General features: G+C 36.0%; 1 protein-coding gene across 1 annotated transcript in view; it reads left to right on the forward strand.

Annotated features, from left to right (window-relative positions):
* The window catches only part of LOC124308351 (leukocyte tyrosine kinase receptor-like), a 42,358-nt gene that overhangs the window by 11,079 nt on the left and 6,865 nt on the right, over nt 1–24,414 (forward strand). The window contains exons 7-26 of the mRNA XM_046770966.1: nt 452–607; nt 718–848; nt 3,156–3,322; nt 4,182–4,276; nt 4,698–4,793; nt 5,070–5,271; nt 9,792–9,939; nt 10,888–11,037; nt 11,337–11,493; nt 12,204–12,389; nt 13,678–13,923; nt 14,188–14,286; nt 14,375–14,570; nt 14,642–14,921; nt 15,007–15,299; nt 15,829–16,054; nt 16,135–16,251; nt 17,565–17,792; nt 18,038–18,472; nt 20,042–20,258. Coding sequence (XP_046626922.1) covers nt 452–607; nt 718–848; nt 3,156–3,322; nt 4,182–4,276; nt 4,698–4,793; nt 5,070–5,271; nt 9,792–9,939; nt 10,888–11,037; nt 11,337–11,493; nt 12,204–12,389; nt 13,678–13,923; nt 14,188–14,286; nt 14,375–14,570; nt 14,642–14,921; nt 15,007–15,299; nt 15,829–16,054; nt 16,135–16,251; nt 17,565–17,792; nt 18,038–18,472; nt 20,042–20,089 — 3,656 coding nt within the window. The 3' untranslated portion in view covers nt 20,090–20,258. The remainder of the gene's footprint in view (nt 1–451; nt 608–717; nt 849–3,155; nt 3,323–4,181; nt 4,277–4,697; nt 4,794–5,069; nt 5,272–9,791; nt 9,940–10,887; nt 11,038–11,336; nt 11,494–12,203; nt 12,390–13,677; nt 13,924–14,187; nt 14,287–14,374; nt 14,571–14,641; nt 14,922–15,006; nt 15,300–15,828; nt 16,055–16,134; nt 16,252–17,564; nt 17,793–18,037; nt 18,473–20,041; nt 20,259–24,414) is intronic.

Genomic DNA, 24,414 nt, shown 5'->3' on the forward strand with positions numbered 1-24,414 from the left:
AACGTAACAAATGAACAACATTTTTTCATTCAGCCCTACAAATATTTATCATAGACAATTCAGAATATATTTTCTCTTGGAACAATACACAAATGCAATTACACTGTGCCTAATAAAATGTATATAATGTACAGGCACTTAGATTCATTCTGACACGTTTGATATGCCTAGAAATTTTACGACCCACGGTGTTGGATGAGCACCGTTTGTACTGCCGGTCGCGCACCGCCATTGATATATACATACTACCGCGCCGCAGACTCTTTTTTGTATGCTGCTCCGTCTGAGGCACAGGCACGTGGCCGGTAGTGCAAGCGGTGCTCATTCAACACCGTGGATCGTAAAATTTTTAAGGATATCGAACGTGTCAGAACCAATATAAGTTACTGTACCTATCAATGTTGCATTTAACTTTCTGATAAAACTCTCTATTTATTTTCCCCTGCAACAGACAAAGTCCCGGAGAATGGAAAGTGTAATTTTGAAGACGGTTGGTGCGGATGGAGAAATGATCCTTCCCTTCCTCTGAATTGGACACGTCATAGAGGACCAATCCCAACTGAAAGAATCGGGCCCAGCTATGATCACACTTACCGCAACACATCTGGTAAGTTCAAACACAGAAATAATAAGGTACCACCCAGTAACTGTAAACTGGGTATGCAGCATCTATACGCAATGAAACATTAATGATATTCTCGTTTACTATAATGGCAGGGAACTACGTATATGTAAATATGTCGGGAAGCTTGCATTATGGAGATCGAGCGAGGCTAGAAAGCCCAGTGTATAATCCAACACCTCCTTACAGCAGTGATGCAAATAATCCCTACTATAAGTCCTGCCAAGTACGTATTAACAATTTGACCCCCGGTTTTTTTTTTACCCAATTACTGAAAGAAAGAGCGTAATGTTATAAGGTTATTTATTTGTAAGGATGTTCTTTTTTAATTTTTCCGAACGTTCCAACTACGTTCTTTCAACATGGTTGAAACTTTTGCAGATACAAACGTCCCATGTTTAGTATATTCCAAAACAAACATTTTTTCAGTAGCTGTTACTTCATGAAACCGTCAACCTTTGCGGCTTCTTCCAAAATTAGGCTTTTTGTTATTTTCATTGATTTTTCTTTCTCTTTATTGACGCATTATCCCAATTATGTAACCTTTTATCCAAAGTCGTGAAGTTATCGTCAGTTATCTAATTGTAGGTATCCGACAATTTTCATTGGACAAAATTGTCAATGTAACGTTACACAAATGGAATGTATTTTGAATAAAAACTGACCATCATTAACCTCAGATGATTAGATGATCAACATATTTGTTTTCACACATGAACGGAAAGGCCGATTTCGTTATCTGTATTCACCAAGCAAATACGAGTTTTGTTCCCCAGAAAGGCTTTCCTCCCAGTTGTCGCCCTGAAAGTCTTTTCCCCTAGACTTTTCTCCCGATGTGACTATCGGTACGGTCACATTGCCTTCAAAACAGTACCATCGGACATCATAAATCGCGAACCGAATCGCTCACGAGTAACAAGAAAGGTGTCCCAGTTCGATCTCTCCGATTTGATTTTTTTTTAATATGTTATAGTAGACTAAACACTAAGCGACACGTATTTTTTTTTCATTTCCCATTAATCATTTTAGGGGGGTGAAATCACCATCCAAGGTAACACATGTAACGGGGCGATTTGACAGTTTTTGTTTTTTTAATTGAGCTAATTACATTTTTCATTTCTCTGTGACGGCAGATAAATGTCATGAATAAAGTCTCATTTCTTTCCGCTTCTATTTTTCGGTTTCCGTGTTTATCATACATATACGAATGATCGTTATTAGCATTATTCTACCCGGGCAGATTACTGATATTCGATTAATTTTCTGTGCAGCCGAAATCGGGTCTTCCGTTAATGTGTAAGAAACAATATCGTGTGACCCACGGGAGTAACGTTTTCGCTCCCTAGGTGCACAATATACCAATCCTGAAAAGTTAGGTCCTTTTACACGTTTTCTGCTGTTGCTGCTTTTTTGAAGAAAGTCAATGGTTGAAATGTTACAACCTTGGTAAAGTTCAGAAATGCAAAACCTTTGACAAAACATTTATTTTGAAATTAGCTTTAGGAAAAAAAATTGTGCAAAGTATCGCAGACAAAATGGGAAATCACCTGAACTGAAAGTTTAAAATATACAGGGTGTCTCATTTTAATTAATGGAACAAAATATCTCGAAAACCAGATGTGTGAGTGAAAAATGTTTTAGACAATACTTGTATGGTTCAAAGGGGGAAAAAGATGAGAATGTCTGATTTTTTTTTCTCTAAATATCACCATTCATTTCAAGGTTCTTCTTCAATTATCTAGATTATTTAATTTTTTCAATTTATAAATGTTTTGTAACCGTATCTAACTTGTTATCGTAAATACAGTTAACGAATAACATTTTATTTTCAAAGTTTGAGATAAAATAAACAAATATCCTTTCAAATATAGTTAGCGATAAGAATATTTTGATTGTATGAAAATTTAAACTTTGGAAAATTACGAAAATAAATTGATAAAATTAAATAATCTATAAAAATAAGGAAACTTGAAAAAAATCTGCGCAGCTTCACCGGCTCGTATATCATTACCAGTTGAGTTTAGGTGGTAAGTTTGTATGCATTTTTTGATGCAGAATTTGATGCCCTTTCTGATGCCGATGAAAAAAGTATACTTTATAAAGTTGGCCTTCATCTGACCTTGAAAAATCTGACACTCTCATATTCTTTCACTTTTTTTCACTCACACTTTTGGTTTTCGAGATATTTGACTGGATTTATTGAAATGCGAGAACCTGATAGGTTTTGTATCGGGCAACAAAATACGCAGTTTATTAAACTGAAAGTGGGTGTAGAGACCTTCCACAAACTTCAAATATCTAAACTTATAACGACGGATGGTTGATTTATTGAAGAGTGTGGTCTCTACCAAAAAAAAACTTCAACAACTTATGAATCTGGATTTAAGACAGGTTATTATCATCTTCAAAGAATTAATGACTGCTCTTATTGAACTATATCATATAACTACAACTTTCTCTAATTTTAAGACACGTTACTTGTTGGAAAATATCCATTGATATACCTTTCACGTTTTTCTTATACTATTTATAGGTGCGATTTTTTTACCACCAATATGGAAAGCAGAGTAGTGGATTAGGGTTGTACTTGGTTCAAATAAAGCAACATCAAAACGTCTCTGACAGACTTTGGTGGTTATATGGTGACCGAAGTGATGTATGGAACAATCAGGCCATAGCTCTCCCAGAGGTCAAGCACAGGTAAAGTTATGAAGGATAGGTAGGTCTTGGCGTCGCATAAAAGTCAAAACAAGAGGAAAATAACGTTCAAAAAATTGCAAGAAATGTTGTTTGCACCAATGATAGTGAATCTTAGAGCATATACTATACATGCTCTAAATAGTGAATACAAATGAAACAACACAACTTTTATGTAATAGAATTGGATCTGAGCAAATTCGAACAACACAAGTTGTGGTACCAACGATTTGAGAAAAGGTTTTATAATTAGAGCGTTCAAAATGATTTGACTTTGGTAATTTTTTTTCTGATTCTAATGTTTTTGAGAATATCGTTGAACATGAATAATTTAATCTAGAACACGAAAACAATCGCTTATTTGATCTTACAATACTGCAGTTATACAAACCTGGAGACTACATAGCTTAGTTCATCAACCATTTGCCGAAATTCCTTTGAAATACTGGATTGAACGGGAAAAAAAAGATTTTTTTATGCTGAATTGAAACCATATTGAATTAAAACCTAGCGTGCATTTCTATAATTATATTCTATGAAACATTTCTGCTATCACTCCGCATGTTTGCAAAGAATGATGTACCAAAATTGGAATAAATTTTCACAAAATGTAGCTTTATACTTTTTTCAATAAAATTTTCAAGGTTTAGGTAATAACGTGAGGTAAAGAAACCGATCGATTTTGAATGAGAGATAATATCAATAATCAATGATTCATGTTTCTATTTATTCAATTTTAGTCAATCTGTTTCAATAATATTTAATAAAGAAACGGTATAATACAAGGGTAACGAAAAATCTTTTTACACATTAATATTTACTTCTCGTATACTGGTACAAAATGACCCAATACATGTTCCAGGTACTTTTTATGGTTTGAGGCAAGCAGAGGGTACGGCTCAAAAGGCGCTGTAGCTATAGATGATTTTTCACTCAGTCCCGAGTGTTTTGGTGTCGGTGAGTCTGGCTGATACACAATTTCAAGCGTGTTTCTTTTCAACTGATTTAGCAAAGTGACAGCATCTCGCTTATTATACGCAGATATAAGTTTTATTAAAAGAAAAAAAAAACACCCGCGCAGCTACATTATGTATAATCCAAATTAGTTTGTTGAAATTGCAAACCACTGTTAATCACACTTGGTCCAAAATCGTATGAATTGGTTAGAAACGACTTTGTAATCGTTTGAAACTCCTTGGAATTAGTTTGAAGGCATTAGTATAATAATTTTGAATCTGCTTAAAATCACCTTAACATTGTTTGAAAATCCTTGAAATTAGTTTGAAATAGCTTGAAATCACTTTGAACAATTTTTTTATAATCTATAATACATATATATTTTTTATCCTGTATTTCAAACGGAAAATCTATTGCGCAGGAGTTCCGCCAGAGTATGCTGGAGATTTTAATTATTACACCTATGTGCCACCAGACACCGAACCCGAAAAGCACATGGATTTTGCCAATGAAACAAGTAAGTTACGTTCACTATTTTAATTGCGTGTTTCTCTGAATGTTCAATGGAAAACAAAACAGCAATTCTTATTACCGTAAGGATCTTGCGAGAGAGTGGAAATGAAAATAAAATAATGAGGCAAAGATAATTTTTTTTTCCAATTTCTCAGGGGGCCACGAAGAGAGACAATTTTTATATTCCATACTTAAGATCAAATAACATAATTTGTTAAGTGAAAATCTTCTGTGATTTGTTATATGCAAAACAGCGATTGACGAAATTAATATTCTTCAGTTATCAGAGTAACAACTTGCGGGGCACTCGGTAGATTTGGTCCAACACCAGAACAGTGTGCTCCAGAACACCGGGGAACTGATTTAGAATTACTTTACCCATCAACGATGTCAGCTACCACCATTGTAGCGGGTGAAAAAATAATGATATCTCACATGAAGGGGATTCAACGGTGGACCGTACCTCGTGGTGGATATTACACGTAATTCGCATCAATATAACACGATAAAATAAGTTGTTTCCAGGAAGTAGTATTAGGGAGGACACGTATCTCCGCGTCACAAAAAGTGGGCCACATTCTGGTCGGAAATTCGTCGTTCCAATAGCGCCGCTCGTAGCGCTGGTTTCGTCTGTTACACTGCGCCTGATGGCTGGCAACACGAAATAGACAGTTGACAGTCAATCCCCTACAGACGCCATCTTGACGCTTTGTTGTCGAAATTTGCGAATTTATTATTTAATATTAAATGTTGCTATCCGTTAGTAATTAACCCTTTTACAGTCCTGTGTAAAAAAAGTCTTGTCAATTTTGCAGTTTTGGCATATATTTATACTTATAATACTTTTGCATTTTTGGCCAATATACATAGGTATATGTATGTGTTACTGGTAGTTAAGGGGTTAAGTGTAACAGAAAATTGATGTTATTGTTGTACAACGTGCCAAATTGCTAACGAATCACAACTAAATAAGTCTAATAACGTCAACATTAAACTTAACCCTTTGACTGTCAGTGACCCACATACGGCTCGCTCCTGTAATAAGGTCGCATCCCCTCATTCTCGTTCGAACGCAATCCCCACTACGGGCTCCATATCCTTGGGTTTCATATTCATTTCTTTCAATTAGGCCACACTCTGTCTCAATGAAATAGCCTATAATTCGCTGATTCAAATTCAATTTATTGTCATTATTTTTCGTGAAAACTTTAAAGTGCTTCGGTTTTGTGTAGGATATTTCATACAAATACGTGCCAATCAATTAAAAATGTATGCCATCCAATTAAAAATGCATACTTAGCGAATCTAAATACACACGAATATCACGTATTACGTGGTGGCTTTATTACAAGAGAACGATGTGAATTTCGGTGGCACGAACGTGCGTCAGTGGTGGGGGTACCTGAGTTGCACGAAAAAATGCTTCCCTACTCTCCCATCGCCGGCCTTATTACAAGAGCGGACTGTATGGGGAGAAAAAAGTTGTGTCAATTTTCCATCAGAACAGATATGTGAGCATTTGAAACAGAACATCTTTTACTATATCGATTTCACTGTAATAACTGGTACATCATCGTTTTTGAGGACTCTGAATTACAGGATCAATCTAAGAAATTTTTTTTCCAACACAGAAGTGGCTCGAAAATTTCATTTTTGCATGACTGCTAAGGGGTTAATCTGACAGCAATTTGGCAATATATTACGAAAGATTTGAACAAAAATCCTTTAAATATAACCCTTACAAATTAAATATAACCCTTTTCATAAACGGTACTTTTGTGGAGTCTTATTTTCTGGCCTAAATTTTGTTTTTTTATCATTCTGATGTGTATCCTGTCCGATACCCGGATATAAAACAGCGTGTAATATTTCCGATGCAATAGACGAATCAGCACTGCGATCGGCGCTATCGGTACTACAAACTTCCGATCAGAATGTGTCCGACCTTTGCCATCGTAAAGTATACGGAATTATGTTTTCTCCATAATATTACTTCTTGGCTGTCTGTTTATAAATAAGTCATATATTCTTTTGGGGATAATTACATAGCACCCTCAGCACATTGTGTATGCAATAGCTTGACTGAATCTATAATTACAGTAAATTTTTTAAAATGGCACTCGAGGAGTCGACCACACCTAACGTATGGTGTACACCACTCATGAAATCTGATCAAATCATTTGAAATTTTAGAAATCTCGCGAAATCTTGTGAAATAAACTAAAATCTAAAATCTATAAAATCATATGAAATTTCTAGAATCCTATGTTATGTTTTGAAATTTCTGAAATCTTTGAAAATCCTTTTCCAATCCTTTAAAAAGTTATGGAATCTTGTGTAATTTTGTGAAATCATCTAAAATCTCTACCATGAAAACCTGAAAACCTACAAAACTTCTCGAAACCTTTCGAAATTATCTGAAATTCTTCTGGAATCCTTGGAAATTTCTAGAACAATACGAATTCTTTTCAAATCGTATAATCTTGAAATCTGGTGTGCGTACAAACCAGGTCCCTGGCACACAGTAATTCTGGTGGTCCTCGAAATGTCGCCGCGCCGATACTGAAGTGGCTGTGACTGATTTCCGAACTCCGAACGTAAACAATCGGTCTCGCGACTATTAGTGCCACTAGCGGCCAGCGACATTACGTGACCATATTTTCGTAGTAATACAGCCGCGATTGTCCGGGCCCTGATATAAATAATAAGTGGCTTATCCCGCGGTGGCACTCAACGTCCAGCGCCTTAAAAGAACTCCAAATTTTGTGGTACGGTACACGGAGGGAAAGGAATTCTTGAACCAACAAAATAGATTTTATTGGAGTCCATTCACTTCAATATAGTATTCCTTATTTATTCCAAATACGATGACTTCAATTCAATAATTTCGATCGATTAGTTTGTCAAAATATTTTAGCCTAGCGAATTCCTTGATTCAACAGAAGCCTTTGTTGTCGCGATCGAGTGAAGTATTGGTTAGAGTAAACTTTTTGATGTGTTTCCGGGATTGTGTCAACTAAACATCATTTCATTTGAAGTTTATGTATTGTTCCTCCAAATCCCAGTTCGATGACAGAAACAATTAGGTAGTTCGTATAAAATAAGTACTTGAATCTAGCCAACAAAAACTTTATATCGATCGAATACGATGATTTGTTCATCTGACTGGAGCTTGTTTGACGTAACTGGTGAAATCAGTTGCACTAATTTGTTTACGAGGTAAAACAAACACCACATGCTTTGAAACAAGTAGAGAATATGTTCGTCGTAAGCATCAGTGTACTAGTACTATAAACGGCCACTAGACGGTGAAGTTTCTCGCTACGGAAGTAGTTTCAGAGATAGTTACAAAACCGGGTAATCGGTTACGAAGTCAGGTACGGATGACGTAAGATCAATTCTCAATCAGACCTATTACAAACCACGAAAGCATGATACCAAGTTTCGAGTTATCGAAATTGATATTGACTACAAATAAACAAAAACTGTGGACTCATGTTCAATTTATACTTGTACATATACAATAATAAGTGTTCCAAGTCTTACTCATTATACCGGGTGTCCCATTTTAAAGTACCACCTGATTTATTTCGGAAAAGACTGCTCTGATCGAAAATTGACTCAAGTGAAACTTCTAGGGTTCGAGGGGGGGCGTTCGAAAAAAAAATTGTTTTCAGTCTCAAATTCAAAATGGCGGCGCTACGACGGCAGAGATGTTTTTTTTAAATGGGAACATGACTTTTTTCTTCTACCAAAAAATTCATCACATCAAAACTAACAACTTATGCATGACCGTTTTTCGGATTAAGCAAAACTTTGAACCCTTCTTAAAGGTGTTCGAATATCCCACCATTCATGTTCAAACATGCCTGAGCCCTTCTCTCAAAACCGTCAACTGTTCTTAGTAGAACTTCTCTTGGGATCACTCGGCAGGCTGCTCTGATTCGTTCCATCATATTCTCTCGCGTTCTTACCTCCTCGTGGTACATCCTAGATAGCGCTGAAATAGTCAAAAATTGCGTTGTAACTCAAAAATTACGGACTTAACCCGAAAAACGGTCATGCAAAAGTTGTTAGTTTTGATGTGATGAATTTTTTTGGTAGAAGAAAAAAGTCATGTTCCCATTTAAAAAAAACATGTCTGCCATTGTAGCGCCGCCATTTGGAATTTGAGACTGAAAACAATTTTTTTTTCGAACGTCCCCCCTCGAACCCTAGAAGTTTCACTTGAGTCAATTTTCGATCAGAGCAGTCTTTTTCGAGATAAATCAGGTGGTACTTTAAAACGGGACACCTGGTGTATCAAGTTAGTCCCATAAAATTTTGATTGAACAGAATTATAAACGATATCATTCGAAGAAAACAATTTGTGCATAAATGGCTTGATTCAATTCCATAATATACTGTCACAAATATTTCCCCCGACAAAAGTATTTTATTGAATTAAGCAAGTATGGCGTTTGCCGCGTTTGCCTAGATGGAAAGAAAAATTGAAGTGTTTCACGTTAGATACTTTGGAATAAATGACGTCGACTCGTTAGTTGACGCTATTTCTGTTTATGTTTAACGGTACTTCAACAGATTGGAGTGAATTCCACCAATCCGGCGATTTAGAGCTTCTCCTCTCTTCTGCGCCAGCTTTAACTCGGTGGATTATCTGAATTCACTTCAATTTGTTGAAATATGATGTGTCGATCGTCGAGGTCTGACGCGGTGTTGCTTCGTCGAAGTACTCCGCCTTTATTATTCACCTGTTTTCCATCGGTCGTCAAGGTTTGGCATGTTAATGTGATTGAAGTAAATACAGTCAAAGTGTATCGACGTAAATTATTCCAAATTTTCTCTCCATGTATAACATTTAGATGTATCAAACGAATATCACTTGACTCAAATAATCCTTTCACTCCGTGTAGGGCCAAAATTGAATGAATAACTATGTCGATTTCTGTGTTTTTCTAAGCTCCCTACATTAAGTCGTGATTAACTTAACGTTTTCCTTCAGAATTATCGCAATGGGAGCCGCGGGGGGTAAGGGTTCGGGTCAGATGGGTAGTACTTTAGGAGCTTCGGTGAGAGCAGTTGTTGAATTGGAGAAAGGCCAGCAGCTGTACTTCATAATTGGTCAAAGCGGAACAGACGCTTGCCCAAAGGTAATTTTAATATCAGCGATAGAAAACATCTCGTCAAATATAAAGTAGATATTAATGCAAAGTTATCAAACTACCTCCTCTTCAATCCAGCTAAATATTGCTGTTGTATCTCTTTGAATCCAATATACAGGTTGTTTCATTTTAATCGCTCCAGGTCGATTACTCCAAAACCAAGCAAGATACCAAATAATAGTTTTCGTAGCTAGGGGGTAAAGTTCAACTTTACGCGGGCGATCAAACGCGCCCTCCATCCAGATAAAAATATTTGGTGAAAAATTAAAAAAAAAAAATAAAAATAATGAGAGAATGAAAATAAGTCAAATAAGAATATACATATATTATTGAATGAAAGTAAATTTTATTGCATATAACTTATATTTTTATTGGCAGTGGCGCGGCGTCGCGTAATTTCCGAGGGATAAAGTCGTCAATGTCTATACACTTTGATCTTCCATAATAACTATTTAAAATTGTGAAAGGAACTAAAATTAAAAGCTACTGCTATGACACTATGACGCAAACTGCGAAGACACACCAGCGGTCATCTTATCGTGTGATGGGCGTCAGGATGGCGTTGTATTGATTTGACTTTGAAAACATTTATTTGAATCGTTTGTTTCGCGTTAAATCACGCATTTTACCAACTAGTTTCTGTGGTAGTCACCAGATGGCGTTGTATTGCGTGAAATCATTTGTTTAAATCATTAGTTTCACGTTGAATCACGCATTATAACAATTTATTATTTTACGTGTACTGGGTGTGAAGTTCAACTTTACTCAGAACCTTGAATATTTGGTACGAAATTTTTTTTCATAACTTGCTTAGTTTCAAAGCAATCGATGTGTGGTGATTATAATAAAACACCCTGTAGGCGAATCCAAATTATTTGATTGATATTCTCTCTTGGTGCTCCCTAGAAACTGAAATTATACGAGGTATTATTTCAGAATCTCGGAGTCAAGGTTTACAGTTGTCAAAACGATGACCTACCCACAAGTGGTCTAGGCTCTGGTTCCGTGTCGATGGTACACCAAGTGAAGAAAATCGATGTGAAAGATAGCGGTGGCGGTGGTGGAGGAGCTACCTACGTTTTTACTGTAAGAATCTGAGAATTTCTTTTATTTAAAATTTGCAGTGTACGGCATTATAGAAACAACAGATTGTGAAAAGAGATTCGAGATGAATTTATAGCTAAAATTTTCAGGATCGCCGTGAAAGTTAGCCGCAAATTTTCTCCAATCTGCTTGTAGTCTTTTTGGACTTCAAATATTTTGATTTTTTCATAAAATTTCAACGAATGCACACGTTTTGCGTAATTTAGAGATATCTTTGAACGATTTCGAAAACAGTCAAGCTCTAATAGGCTTATGAAAACGTGACGGTAAACTTTTTACAGTTGAAACCAGATGGAGAACAAAAACCTTTGTTGATCGCAGCTGGTGGAGGAGGTTTAGGGCATGGCCAATTTCTTGACGACGGTATTCAGAATGGAAAAGGTGCTGCGCCAAAAGGAAGATTATTCGAATCTGGATTATCGATTTCAGCATTGGCCGGTATGTGCATTGGAACTTCGGAAACATGTTATTTACTCCAAGAAATAATTCAGTGCTAAATCAGCCTGCACGATTTTTTCTTTATTTCCGAATTTATCAATGGGGGTCATTCCAGTATTAGCTAACGCAATTTTTGCAAATTTTTTTGTTCCCACTCCTAGTGATAACGATTGTTAACGTTTGCTTGTTTTACCCACTACTCTTTTTCAACGTTAACGAACACTTTTTGAAAAGTTTATTGACAAATCGATTAATTATCTGGGAATGGCAGTAATACTATTTATAGTCATATCCTGATTAATTTATTCCTACTTTATTGAATATCAATTATTATTATACACATTAACATGGTCAGTAAAACGTGAATTCGTTATTCATCGAGTATTAAATACATTATATATTGTATTTCTTCTTAAATGCATGCAATAAACATTATATTTGCTAAGATATTATTACCAAGGAATTCATGCAAGGGCATGTTGGCTTTGAGCACGCACCTCGAATTTCCTATGTCAGCTAACGCTTTCCCGGAATGTACGTATACTACTTTAGGGTATCATTTGATAACGTTTCTCTGAATGGCCTACCCATGTTTTAGCGTTAGTTAGTACTTGAATGGCCCCTTGGCTGAAGATTAAATACCGAATACAATCCTCTATCAACGTATTACGTCGATCTTCATTCTTGAAAAACAGTATTACTTGTCTTAGGTTCTGGGGGTGGATGGAGTGGCTCAATAAATAACGGAACAAGTGCAAAAACTGCAGGCACACCGTTAATTCTTGGAGGAATGGGCGGGGCGGCTTGTAAAAATAATACTGGAGGCCGTGGAGACGGAGGTTTTGGAGCTGGTGGTGGAGGTTGTCTTGGTGGTGGTGGAGGTGGTGGTTATATAGGTAAGATATAATGAACATAGGTATATTTAGGGTATTGTTGGAAACCGAATAAGACTTTAACGTCGATATGCATCACTTTTTTTAATTTCATTTTGCCAATTGAAACGAGTTTTCGTAATTTGTTTGCAGTTTTAACCTCATATATTCTGAAGTCTTGGATTTTTGAAAAATATCAAGTTTAAATTTTTCAATTGAAAATAACTGGAGAACGAGGAGAGAAATTAGAAAAAGTTACGACGCTTTCTTTCGTCTCAAGTTTTAGACTCACGAAATTAATTTTGTCAAATTATATCCTGTAAAAATCACTAATATTTTGAATTTCTGACGTAGAAATCTAATTTTTATTGCGGTAATCTTTGTTTTGTTGCAAAAAATATTCTTCAGACTATTGCTTGTTTCATGAATTTTAAGGCAGTTATTTATGGGCCGATTATTTGTTACATGTTTTTACATACCAACTCAATATTAGTTATGTAAATTCAAATTTTGTCGAGTCCTTTCTTAAAATAAATCTATTACTTGTCGGGTGAAAGATTCATTCCATGAAATTTGTAGTCGACTGAGCTATATTTTACAGGACTGATTTTTGTTCTGTCGAATAAAAAACTTTCCTTGGTATTCACGGAAAAATTTGGTGTTCTATGAAAATTTTGTGGTTAAAAAAAAAAAAATGGCCTCGTAAACTATTACTCAATCGACTACAACTTTCATGAAATAAATATCTCAACTGACAAGTAATGAACGTTTTATGAGTAAAACTTGACAACGCTCAAATTTAAATAAATAATAAAATTATAACAAGTAACTGGCTCATAATGATCCTCGGCTTAAAATGCTTGCAAACCTAATAATTTTGATGGTATCTTCTGCAAGAAAATAAAAAAAGAACCTCACGATATAAAATAATTTTTTTAACTTTAATTTAACATAGCTAGTAATATTTATAATTTGCAATTATTTAATATTTTCAAACAAATCTATGCCTAAAAACGAAAAAAAACATACATCGTCTTGTTTCAATGTCTAATTCCGTTCTCGAGTTAAACTGGAAAATTTAAACAGAACTCTTTGAAAAATCGCAACTCAAAAACAGATTGGATAAAAATTTCTAACAATTTCGTCAATGCTCGTTTCAATAGGTAGAAGGAAACTGAATAGATTAAGAAAAATTTGACCTCAAAATGCCATCCGATTTTGAAAATAATTCCCCATATTATCATAAACTTGAGAAAACGGCACACGATATGTACTTTTTCTGTTCTCTATGTGTTGTTAAAAATTTTGTCAGGTGGAAATACGGGGCACGCAAAATCGTCAAACGGGGAAGGTGGATATTCATATGCAGCACCAGAACTCTTACACGTCTCGTTCACTGCCGGTGTTAATCCGACCTCAGGGAAGGCTTATATCGTCCCAGCAATCAGCGGCTGTGGTTGTGATTTTCGATGCGTTGCAATAGACGAACATTTGAGTAAAACCAAATGCATCTGTCCACCTGGTTGGCTCCTTGGCAATGACACTCGGTCATGCGTTAGTAAGTTGTCAACTTCTTTGTTAAAATTACAATGGGGCGTTATTATGACTAATGCCAATTATCGTGTGTTAAGGCGATCGTTAGAAACACGCTAGTTAAGGTTATGTAGTACTACTACCATTACCGACCGCGGAAACTCACCCTTTTGCTCGGTCGGTAAGGTATGAGGACAACATGGCCTTAACTAGCGTGTTTGTAACGATATGTAACATTTATTCAATCTCCGATGCCTGCGGTACCCAGTTTACTTAAATAATTTTGCAGTGGACAGAGGCCCTGAGGTCCATCCGACATTTATGATAGTACTTATCGTTTTGAGCATCGGCTTATTATTGGCCTTTTCTGGACTCTGTCTTGTACTATGTAAGTAAGACACTTTCAACAATAATCCTGTGGGAAAAAAATTATGTTGTAACTGATAGTTAATTATCATCTATCTGTCCTGTGATAGATAATCGATACCAGCATCGTAAAGCATTGCTAAGGCGGCGCCAAGTCATGTTTGGCAATGGGACGGAGCTGACGTCGCTTCGCATTGTTTCCGACACTATGATGACAGAATTTAACCCCAACTATGAATTTGCTGGGAATCTCTACAGCTTCAAAGATTTACCTCAAATTCCGCGGGACAGTATATCTCTCGTAAAGTACGGTCATTTATACATTTTTTTGATACACATCCTTTGCACATTTTCAAAACTGTTTCTTCATTTTTTAGGCCTCTGGGACAAGGTGCATTTGGCGAGGTTTTTCAAGGTGTATATAAATACAACAGAAATGAGGAACATCCGGTCGCCGTAAAAACATTGCCATCGTTATCAACGTCGCAAGCCGAAGCAGATTTTATGATGGAGGCTCTTATTATGAGCAAATTTAATCATCCAAATATTGTACATTTTATCGGCGTTTCATTTGACAATCACCCACGATATATTGTACTAGAATTGTTGGCTGGTGGTGATCTGAAGAATTTCTTACGAGAAGAGAGACCGCGGCCGGTAACACGAAAACTACTGAATATACTTATGTACGAAATTTTCAGAATAGCAACACATAGTTCTGAACGTCGTATCTTTTGTACAGGATCGTCCCACGACGTTAACCATGCAAGATCTGGTTATGTGTGCATATGACGTGGCAAACGGGTGTAAATATATGGAGGATGCCAGGTTCATTCATCGTGACATTGCTGCGAGGAATTGTCTTTTGACATCCAAAGGATCGGGTCGTATTGTGAAAATTGCTGATTTTGGTATGGCCAGAGACATATACAGAAGTGACTACTACAGAAAAGGCGGAAAAGCAATGCTGCCCATAAAGTGGATGCCTCCAGAAAGTTTTCTCGATGGAATATTCACTACGAAAACGGACGTTTGGTAAAGTCATGAATTAGATATTCTATTTATCAGTCGGTATACCGGGACAATCTCTTGAAACTTGAAAACCAGCTGCGCATGCGCCAAATAATTCAATCTCATTGGTCGGCGAAATCTTCCCGCAGCGATAGGTATTCTTGTCTGCGACACAGGGGGCCAACGTACACAAAATGTGTACGTTTGAATTTTCAAAGAGTATAAGTATTAAATTCCGACCGTTCTTTGAAGAATTAACTTTCCGACCCAATAACTAATGCTTCCCAAACCTTTCCGAGTTACTACCTCAATTATTTGAGATTCTAACTTCGAAAATTCGCATCAACTACATCGCCGCCGGAAGCAGTTTGACAGCTGAAGCTCGGGATGGCCAGTCTGCACGAATAGCCGATAAATCTCGCGCATGCGCAGTTGATTTTCAAGTTTCAAGAGATTGTCCTGGTATGTATTCATCTAAATTGCCTCTACAACGTCGATACGAAACAAAAAATAACCTACATTCGTTAATTGAGAATACTTGTGTATTGAACAGGGCCTTTGGTGTCCTTCTATGGGAAATTATGTCCTTCGGTTACATGCCGTACACAGGGTGTGCAAACCGAGAAGTTATGTCGATGGTAACAACCGGTGGGCGGTTAGAGAGGCCAGCTGGATGCCCCGATCCAATTTATGGCGTAATGACTCAATGCTGGCATCCTCATCCAGAGGACAGGCCCAGTTTCTCGACAATTGTCGAAAGGATAGGCTATTGCCTACAGGTGATTGTCCGATTCGTATAATTACTGCCATCATATAAACGTTATGAATAAATGAAAACGGAATTTCCTTAATCTGATAGGATCCTGATGTTATTGACCATCCAATGCCTAACTACGATATTCTCCCTGCTTGCGAGAGAGAAATAACGATAATGCGGCCTGATCCAGAAACAGAATGCATCAACGTACGTAGCAGCGTGAGTGTACCAGTGTTACTAGCAAGATATAGACCATAAATAATAAGTTTGTTTACTCAGAGTCTTTCCCTAACCCTTGTCCAACTAATCAAATTATAGGTTTCCCCACTCAGCAACTCGAGAAATAACGCAGAAACATTAGTTGCAATTATAGGTGCGCACGTGCGTTCCGAAACTAGCTGGTAGCGCTCAAAACTCTCCAAAACAGAGGCAGAGTTAGTCACGAACTCGGCCGCGCAAAAGAGATAAATAATAGTTGACAGCACTGGGAGCTAATTTCGGAACGCACTCTATATCGAGAGAAAATAGTGAAATTTAGCAGTTTGAGCATCTGACTGCGCATGCCCGAGCTTCTTCAATTTTTGATGCAGAAACTCGACTTAACCCTTTAATTCACGCTGGGACGCTCAGCGTCCCACCTGTTTTTTTGCAGCTTTATATGTACTAAACTACTTTTTTGGTAATAACTGCTGAGTCTTTTGGTTCTACATGGTCCCTGAAATATTGATAAGTCTAAGAAAAATATGACATTTTTTTTTATTTTTTGTGTAAATAGCACACGTAAACAAACGGCCGAAATTCGCACTTTAGGACGAAAAAAAAACATTTTCTGCTAATCTACCACGAAAATCTGAATGCAAGTTTTTATAAAAACTAATACGCGCCAAAAAAAATTTTCCTGTTGTTTTTGTTTGTCCGCTATATTGGATCTGCCATTTTGAATTTTGCACAAGGTTTTGGAAACTTTTATTGTTCATTCACTGATGACTGATACGAGTTATCATAAGAGCATTCGTCATTATAGACGCTGTAGAGTTCGACCTCCACGCCCCCTTTCGAGTATGGTGCCTCCCCTGCGTTGCAGACGAAAATATTGCTGTGGCATGATCTCGCCGATCAATAGAGATCAACTAGTGTGCGCATGCGCAGTCAATCGTTTACTCGGCCTGATCATTTTCATAGTTTCCTATGGGTATAAGATTCTGTAGTAAATCTCTAAATATTATTGAAGGAACGATTTGAACAAACATTAACCAGATACACTTTTGCATAATCATGTTTTTCAACTACATAGCGCAGTAAAATGAAGAATAAACTAATGCGAACCTCAAAATACTAATCAGCAATTAACAATTAAAAAAATTACAGTTGTTTCATATCCCATTTATGAGTAAGTGATGAAAATGCTAAATTCAGTACTCGGGAAAACGAGCTCTACTCAATTTTATTTTGATGTTCGCTAGGTCTAAGGAGGCTATGCAGGTCTCAGACGTGATTTCAGGAATCTTAGATTTTGCATGATTTCTGCATAGTTGGATGGATGTGGTGGATATATGCAACCCAAAACAAGCTTCCGGCCAGTATCATATCGCATCGGTCCAGCGCCTGGAATCGTTTACGCATACTTGCAACACTGTGATGACTGCGGAAACGAAAGCGCAAAAATACAAGAAACGGCACTATCGGAACCGAAAATGCATCATAACAACTGTGGTCAAAATGCAAATAATGAGTCCAGCAAATATATCTCTGGAAAAAAGGTAGCCTACTCTAAGATTATTTTTCCGTTTTAAGACATCCATCCCCCACGACTCATCTTATATTTTTCGATTATAAGGACCAAGTGAGGCACAAACCGTTAGAAAATTTTGACTACTAAACTGAACTGAGTTAAACCATACAGTAACTATAATTATAAGTTTTCTCAGCTTTGTATTTCCAAATACTCCAGCATCTTAATTTATGATCAAAAACATGCGGTTGAGACAGACTTTTTTTTGTGCAGGTGCCTTGTAGACATAAAGCGTTACCTCCGGAAGAGAGCAACGCTAACGCTGTAACAGTGAGTACAGAATTAAATCCGGAAAAATCAATCAAATGCCAAAACAAGGTATTAAATGGAAACACCAACAGAGATAATGGGAATTGTGAAAGTATGACTAACACAGATACAAATTCGGATTCCTTGGCTATCCCCACGTCGAATCCCCCAACAGAAACTTCGTTATCTTCGCCAAATACTCGAGTGTCATCTCCGAATCACGTAATTTTAAACGCTAATGTGAATAACAATAATGGCATCCTAAGGAAGAGCGCGCTCAAAGCTGCTCTTAGCTTGGATCCAAGCGCTCTTTGTCGAGGGACTATTCCCTACGAGAAAATTGCATTTTCACCGCCACCTCCGCGTCTGAGTAATCCAGGCAGTATGGAATTGAGAAAGGTATGCAATTGACTACTGAAATTCCTTAAAAAGCTGAATTATCGGGGGACTCAACAACAAAGGATTTATTTTTTTTTTACATCCAACTCGGATTTTGATCAAGGGTGGGGTCGATAATTCCAAACGATTAGAAATCAGTTTCATCGAACTGGGGTTAAAAATTAAAGAGGCCACATGATATATGGTTTGTAATACTCAAAGGCGAAGTATACGAAACTTCAATTCATAAACTTTCGAAATATTGGAAATAAAAAAATAGAAAAGTCGAAATGCAGGAAGGTAAAAATATTAAAAGCCAAGAAAACAGAATGGGTAAGTTTTCTATACCTTTTCAATATTTCTGAATTACTGCCGATGATTCTAAACTTCAGCTCTCAGTATTTTTACTTATTCTTATGCGGAATTTCTTATACTTCGACTATCTAAACTTTGAAATTCTTCAGATTAAATTTTCGTGTTTTTGAAAATACGATATTGTAACCCTTCTCTATCGTGGCGATTCTATTTTGATCCAAGTTCAGCATGTTCGGCGACACGAATTTGAACTTCACTAATAGTGAATTATTTCGAAATTGAAGATGTCAATTATTTACTCACCAGTTTAATTAGATTTTTGTTGGCAGTCAATTACGTAATATCTTTGTGTTGTCGCTCAAACCTTTCCTAGAGCGGCCGATTTGTCAAATTTACTGACGACGAACGATCGATGCCACATGTTGTTATGAAGGTTCAACTACCTCAATGAAAATTGTGTTCATCATTTTTGGATTTTATTTATATACTCCCTTTTATCTAATTTATGGATTCTTGGTATCACCTTGTTTGTAATATTCAGCCTTCATGAAATTGAACTCTCCGAATTTTGGTCACTTTTCATCAATTCCTGGAAATATTTGCATTTTAACAGTTTCAGTCACAGTGGGATGCTCAGCTTCCCACCTCAAAAATTTCCATGTCCTAACTTCATCACAATTTATTTACAACTTCAAATGGTCTTTGTTACTTCGTATGACTTTGTAAACCCCACAAATAACAAGTCTCTGCTAGAGCAACGAAGATAGAGTCCCATAGAAGCGTACGGCTTATGGGCCGCTTGAAGCAAAACTTTCCGCGACTCGTAAATTCGTAAGATGGCTCTACCGTCGGTCAACAGTAGAGAGCACGATCACCCCAACTCGCCGGTCGGAGCCAACACACCGACACTGTACGCATTAGTATAGAGCGCTGTACAAGCAAAGGCACCACTAGCGACACTTAACTGTGGGGTGATAGCTCGTCCGGCACCCCAACTTTTCTTGCTTCAAATAGCCTGCAGGCCGTACGCTTCTATGAGACTCTATCTTCGTTGGCTAGAGTCATCGAATTTTTATAGTTTTGTCGACTTTAAATCCACCATATTGGATCTGCCATCTTGGATTTAGAAATGATTAAATTCTAACTTCAGATTACTGATCAGCACCCCCAAAATCTCCCGAGTAACAAAAGTCAGGCGAAAACGTTGAGTGGAAAATATGTGACTGAAAGGGTTAATTCAGTGATACACATAAAATATTTTTGAATGTTCCCAAGGATTCTGTGGGTCACGAGTTGCCGAGAGAAGAGGGGTGCTCCTGCTGAGATTCAATTAATGGCGGCTGACAACGCTACTCAGACTCTAACTTAGCCGTCAATCTTCTAAAGAGATCAACTTCCATGCCAGGATTTGGATATATGTCTCTACTGACGGTCGAGTAATTCTTGCTCTACCTTCGAAAAGGCTAGTTAAGCGCATGAGACATTTATACAGGTAAAATATTACATTTCCATATCTTATTTCATTTTGTACGCAACTGAAGTAAAGAGACAAAGTGCCAAGAAGCAGAAGCAATTAGTGGTAGCTACGGAGAATTAACTTTAAGGAATAGTGTATTGTGTAACAAAGAGGCAAACCCGGTTTTTTCGGGGCAGCGTAAGTTTGCAATATGAGTCGTAGGTGAGCCACTGACACATATGCGAGGCGTGAAGGCCGTACCTCTTTGTCGCACACGATTCTTTCTATAATAAGAGTATGTGATGCGTTTTTTCACGAAGAACGAAATTGAGGTTAGGGTTGCGTAATGTCAGATTTTTTCGTGACAGCACATGCGCGCAGTACAGAAAACAACATTTAACTCTCAAGACAACCCTTTCATGCATACCTAAATTTTCCCTTACATGCGATTCACTCGGAATATTGCATTGATTACGAATCTTGAATTCGAAATTCGAAAATTCAAAATGGCGGATCCAATATAGTGGACAAAAAAAAAAAAAGAAGAAAAATTTCGAAAAAATTCTGTAATTTTTTTTGGTCTGTATTAAGTTTGTGTACAAATTGGCATTTGGATTTTCAGTGTAGATTGGCAGAAAATGCTTTTTTCCGTGGAAAAGTTTGAATTTCGACAATTTGTTCACATGTGATATTTTTGCAACATATAAATAAATAAATTTCATCTTTTTTTTTAGACTTAGAAATATTTTGGGGACCATGTGGAACCAAAAAACTCGGTAGTTGTTACCAAAAAAGTAGTTTAATAAATAAAAAACTACAAAAAAAAAGGTGGTGAAATTAAAGGTTAAAAGTGGTTTTTTCAGTACTCCGCGCATGCGCGTTCGCAGACTCACTCGGCCATCATAGAAACGGGTACTATGTGTACGAAAAACACGCATGGAAAAACGCGTAAAACATGCTCGCGTTAAAATAAAATATAATGTTCGATCGCCGTCGTTGATATTTAATTATAATTAGTTTAGTGAAATGGTGTATATATGTATATATACAATCGTGTTTCCTCAAAATGCAACATTCTTAAGTCTGGCAATTTATAACGGATTTTACATACGGGGGCGCTCCGCCTGATGAACGTTATTTTGTCCTTCAAGGATACAATTCAGTGCATAGTGAAATTTTTTTTACAAAAACACTTGAAAGAAACCGGGGATACTTCAGTGAAAAATGTATGCTTCAATTTCAAGTTTTCACAGTTTTTGGTGTCTTTTAGTTGTCCTTGGATTGAAGTACACCGAAAAAATGCAGCCATTTGAAACTGAATTTGAAAAAAGTCGTTTCTTGATCATGTCAAGAGCAGAAATTTTGATCAAATATAGAGATTAAATATACTACCTCTCAATGAAAATCAAAATAATACAGAAGAATCTTCAGTCGAAATTTCATAATTTTGTAAACTTATTCAAAGCATTAAGTAAAAAATACCAAACAGAGGGTATACCTGAATATAAAGAAGGTAAAAGACATAGGCACCAGTAAGATGTGTGATTATTATGTTCAATTTCCTATTTAATTCTATTCGTCATTTTAAATTTTCATCCATTTTTTTACCCAGTTGTATATTTTTCATAGAATAATCCATCTGTTTAGCTTTTTCCGAGATTCACCACGTAATATTCGAATTAAACGTAATCGTTAAATTTGATACTCTGACAAGTGATTGTTTTTCGTAATAATTTGAACAAAAATAATTTTCCTTTTATATATTCAATTAATCATTTAGAATGTCACACAATTTTGAATATATTATCGTAATTTGATTTTGCAAAATAAGCAAAATTTTTTTAACGTATAAAATAATACGGAACCAGCCATTACAAGATTTATCTCATTTCGGGGTGTAGATCCAAAGTTATAATCTTTTTTACCCATTTCTATGTGATATTTTTTTCAAAATCATGAGACTAAAATTTTTACGGGACGCTTGCAATATATAATAACACGGTAAGAATGTCTGAGACAAATGAATAAACATTTTTACAAAATGTCATTCCACGTGTCGAATCTTGAAAAAACAACTACGCGCATTAGAGAAATGCACGTCATAAGAGCCAATTAACTTTTGTTAAAGTCTGAAAATAGATTATTAGATACAGACCTTTTACCTACTTTTTCGGGTATGCCCTTTTCAGGTAAGATTTGAATATATCTCACTTCATTTGAAACAACTGTACTCACCAGACTTGGTCACCAGATGTTACGCTAATTTTTTTTGGCTTCCTGAACAAAAGCTCACTTCATTACGATAGAATTATAGGGGCCTGTGCTATTGAATAAAACTACCTTTTATTTTGGAATTTTTGACGGTAATTTTTGTTTTCGTTTCTGGACTTTGGCGATCTGGAAAGCTTGTCTAGGTTTTTTTTCCAAATTTTTCAAATCAATCGTCCTTGAAACGCGGATCAACAATATTTATAATATTGTATATATTGTATATGCGTCAGCCTGGAAAATATTTGATGCACGAGAAACATTTAAAAAAATTTTAAAACTCGTACGCATTTTTATAAAAAGAGCATTTCTTTCCAGTAATTATCACTTCTGATTCAAGTCTTATTAGTAACGACTCAAGCACAAGATATTTTTTCGGAACATTTTGATAGTGTTAATTAGAAAAAAATGTTGTACTTCTAATCTAGCAGTTTACCAACTGTTGTTTCGATTTTTTGCTTTGATTAAAAACATTGAGTATAAGATTGTTGAAAGTTAAGCAACTTGTACATGGCGTGAGTTGTGTTGAATTCAATCTCAATGCAAGAAAAATATCGTGTGAGTATAATTCGGAGCTGATTAATCTATAAGTTGCGAGGTGGTCTAATTAGGTTGGACAGTCCCGTATATATTAATATTTAAATATACTGGAAAATAGACGGTTTAATAGATTTCGCAATCGCTGGTAGGGGTGTTCGGTATTTTGAAAAATTATCAATAAAACTTTTCTCATATCATTCAACACAATCATAGATTTTTTAGTAGTTTTTATACCAAAATATGTATATATCTTATATACCAGTAAGGCGTTTCGTGTCAAATCAACCAATTCAGATTCTCACTATTTTAGATTTTTTTGAAACATTTTCAGGTCATAATCACATCCCTAAGACCCCCATTCGATTTATTCTGATTCTTTCAAGTTACAAATATTCAAAACTTCTCAAAGTGCCAAATTGTAAAATTTTGAACAATTATTCCAAAGCGTTATTTTTGTTTCGATCGTTTTAAGCTTGGTCTCATTATAAAACGTTTTTTTTATTTTATAGAGCATTTGAATTAATTTTTCGCTGACAAAAATCAATGTTTAACCTTTGAGAAATATCATAAAATGTATGAAACATTTTACACTTTATGAAAAGTACGTTGCAACCGACACGATTATGCTGAAGGTGAATTTTATTTTTCTACAAATTTTGGACACTTATAATCAGAAATAGATTTTATCGATGGGAATTACCGAAATCCTTGTAAAAATAGAAAAATAAATAATCAAATCCATCCATAAGATGTTAACTTTGTTTATAAACAATAAAATCCATTAGAAACATGATGAAAGACAGGAAACTAAATCAGTCCACACAATTGTGACGTCTTTTAACAGAATCAGAAATTTTTCGAAATTTCGTCAAGCATTGATTTTTATAAATCGAAAAATTTTTCGCAAAGTATAAAAAAAGACGACAGTCTTTTTCATGATGGATCCAATTTTAAAATGATCAGAGCAAAAAATGAGGTATTGAGATCTTTTTCAAATATTCAGAAAGGCGGAACTTTCTAAAGGTTTAAATATTTGTAAGTTAAACTAATTCCATAAGAAAATGGTATAAAAACATGTTAGGGAATTTAGGAATTGTGTTATCACTTATTTGTGAATCCTTTATTTGGTATGGAATACCCCCCATATATTGTCAAGACAACTTCGTTTGCATTGAAGATTGCGGGAGCTTCTGGAGTCTTGCAAAGTGATGCAACTAACGGTTTTCATTATGCTGCAACTGTTACGTGAACTATATTATGCACTGAATGTTTATCAAAAACACGTGAAGCTGACAGGGTATTTAAGTCTGAAATTTGCTTGCGAATACCTTAGTTCACTATCCCAAAGTCACTTAAGGTGATTCCCTCATCAACAGAAAAGCGC

Source organism: Neodiprion virginianus, chromosome 7 (assembly GCF_021901495.1).
Source record: "Neodiprion virginianus isolate iyNeoVirg1 chromosome 7, iyNeoVirg1.1, whole genome shotgun sequence".
NCBI classification, from domain to species: domain Eukaryota; kingdom Metazoa; phylum Arthropoda; class Insecta; order Hymenoptera; family Diprionidae; genus Neodiprion; species Neodiprion virginianus.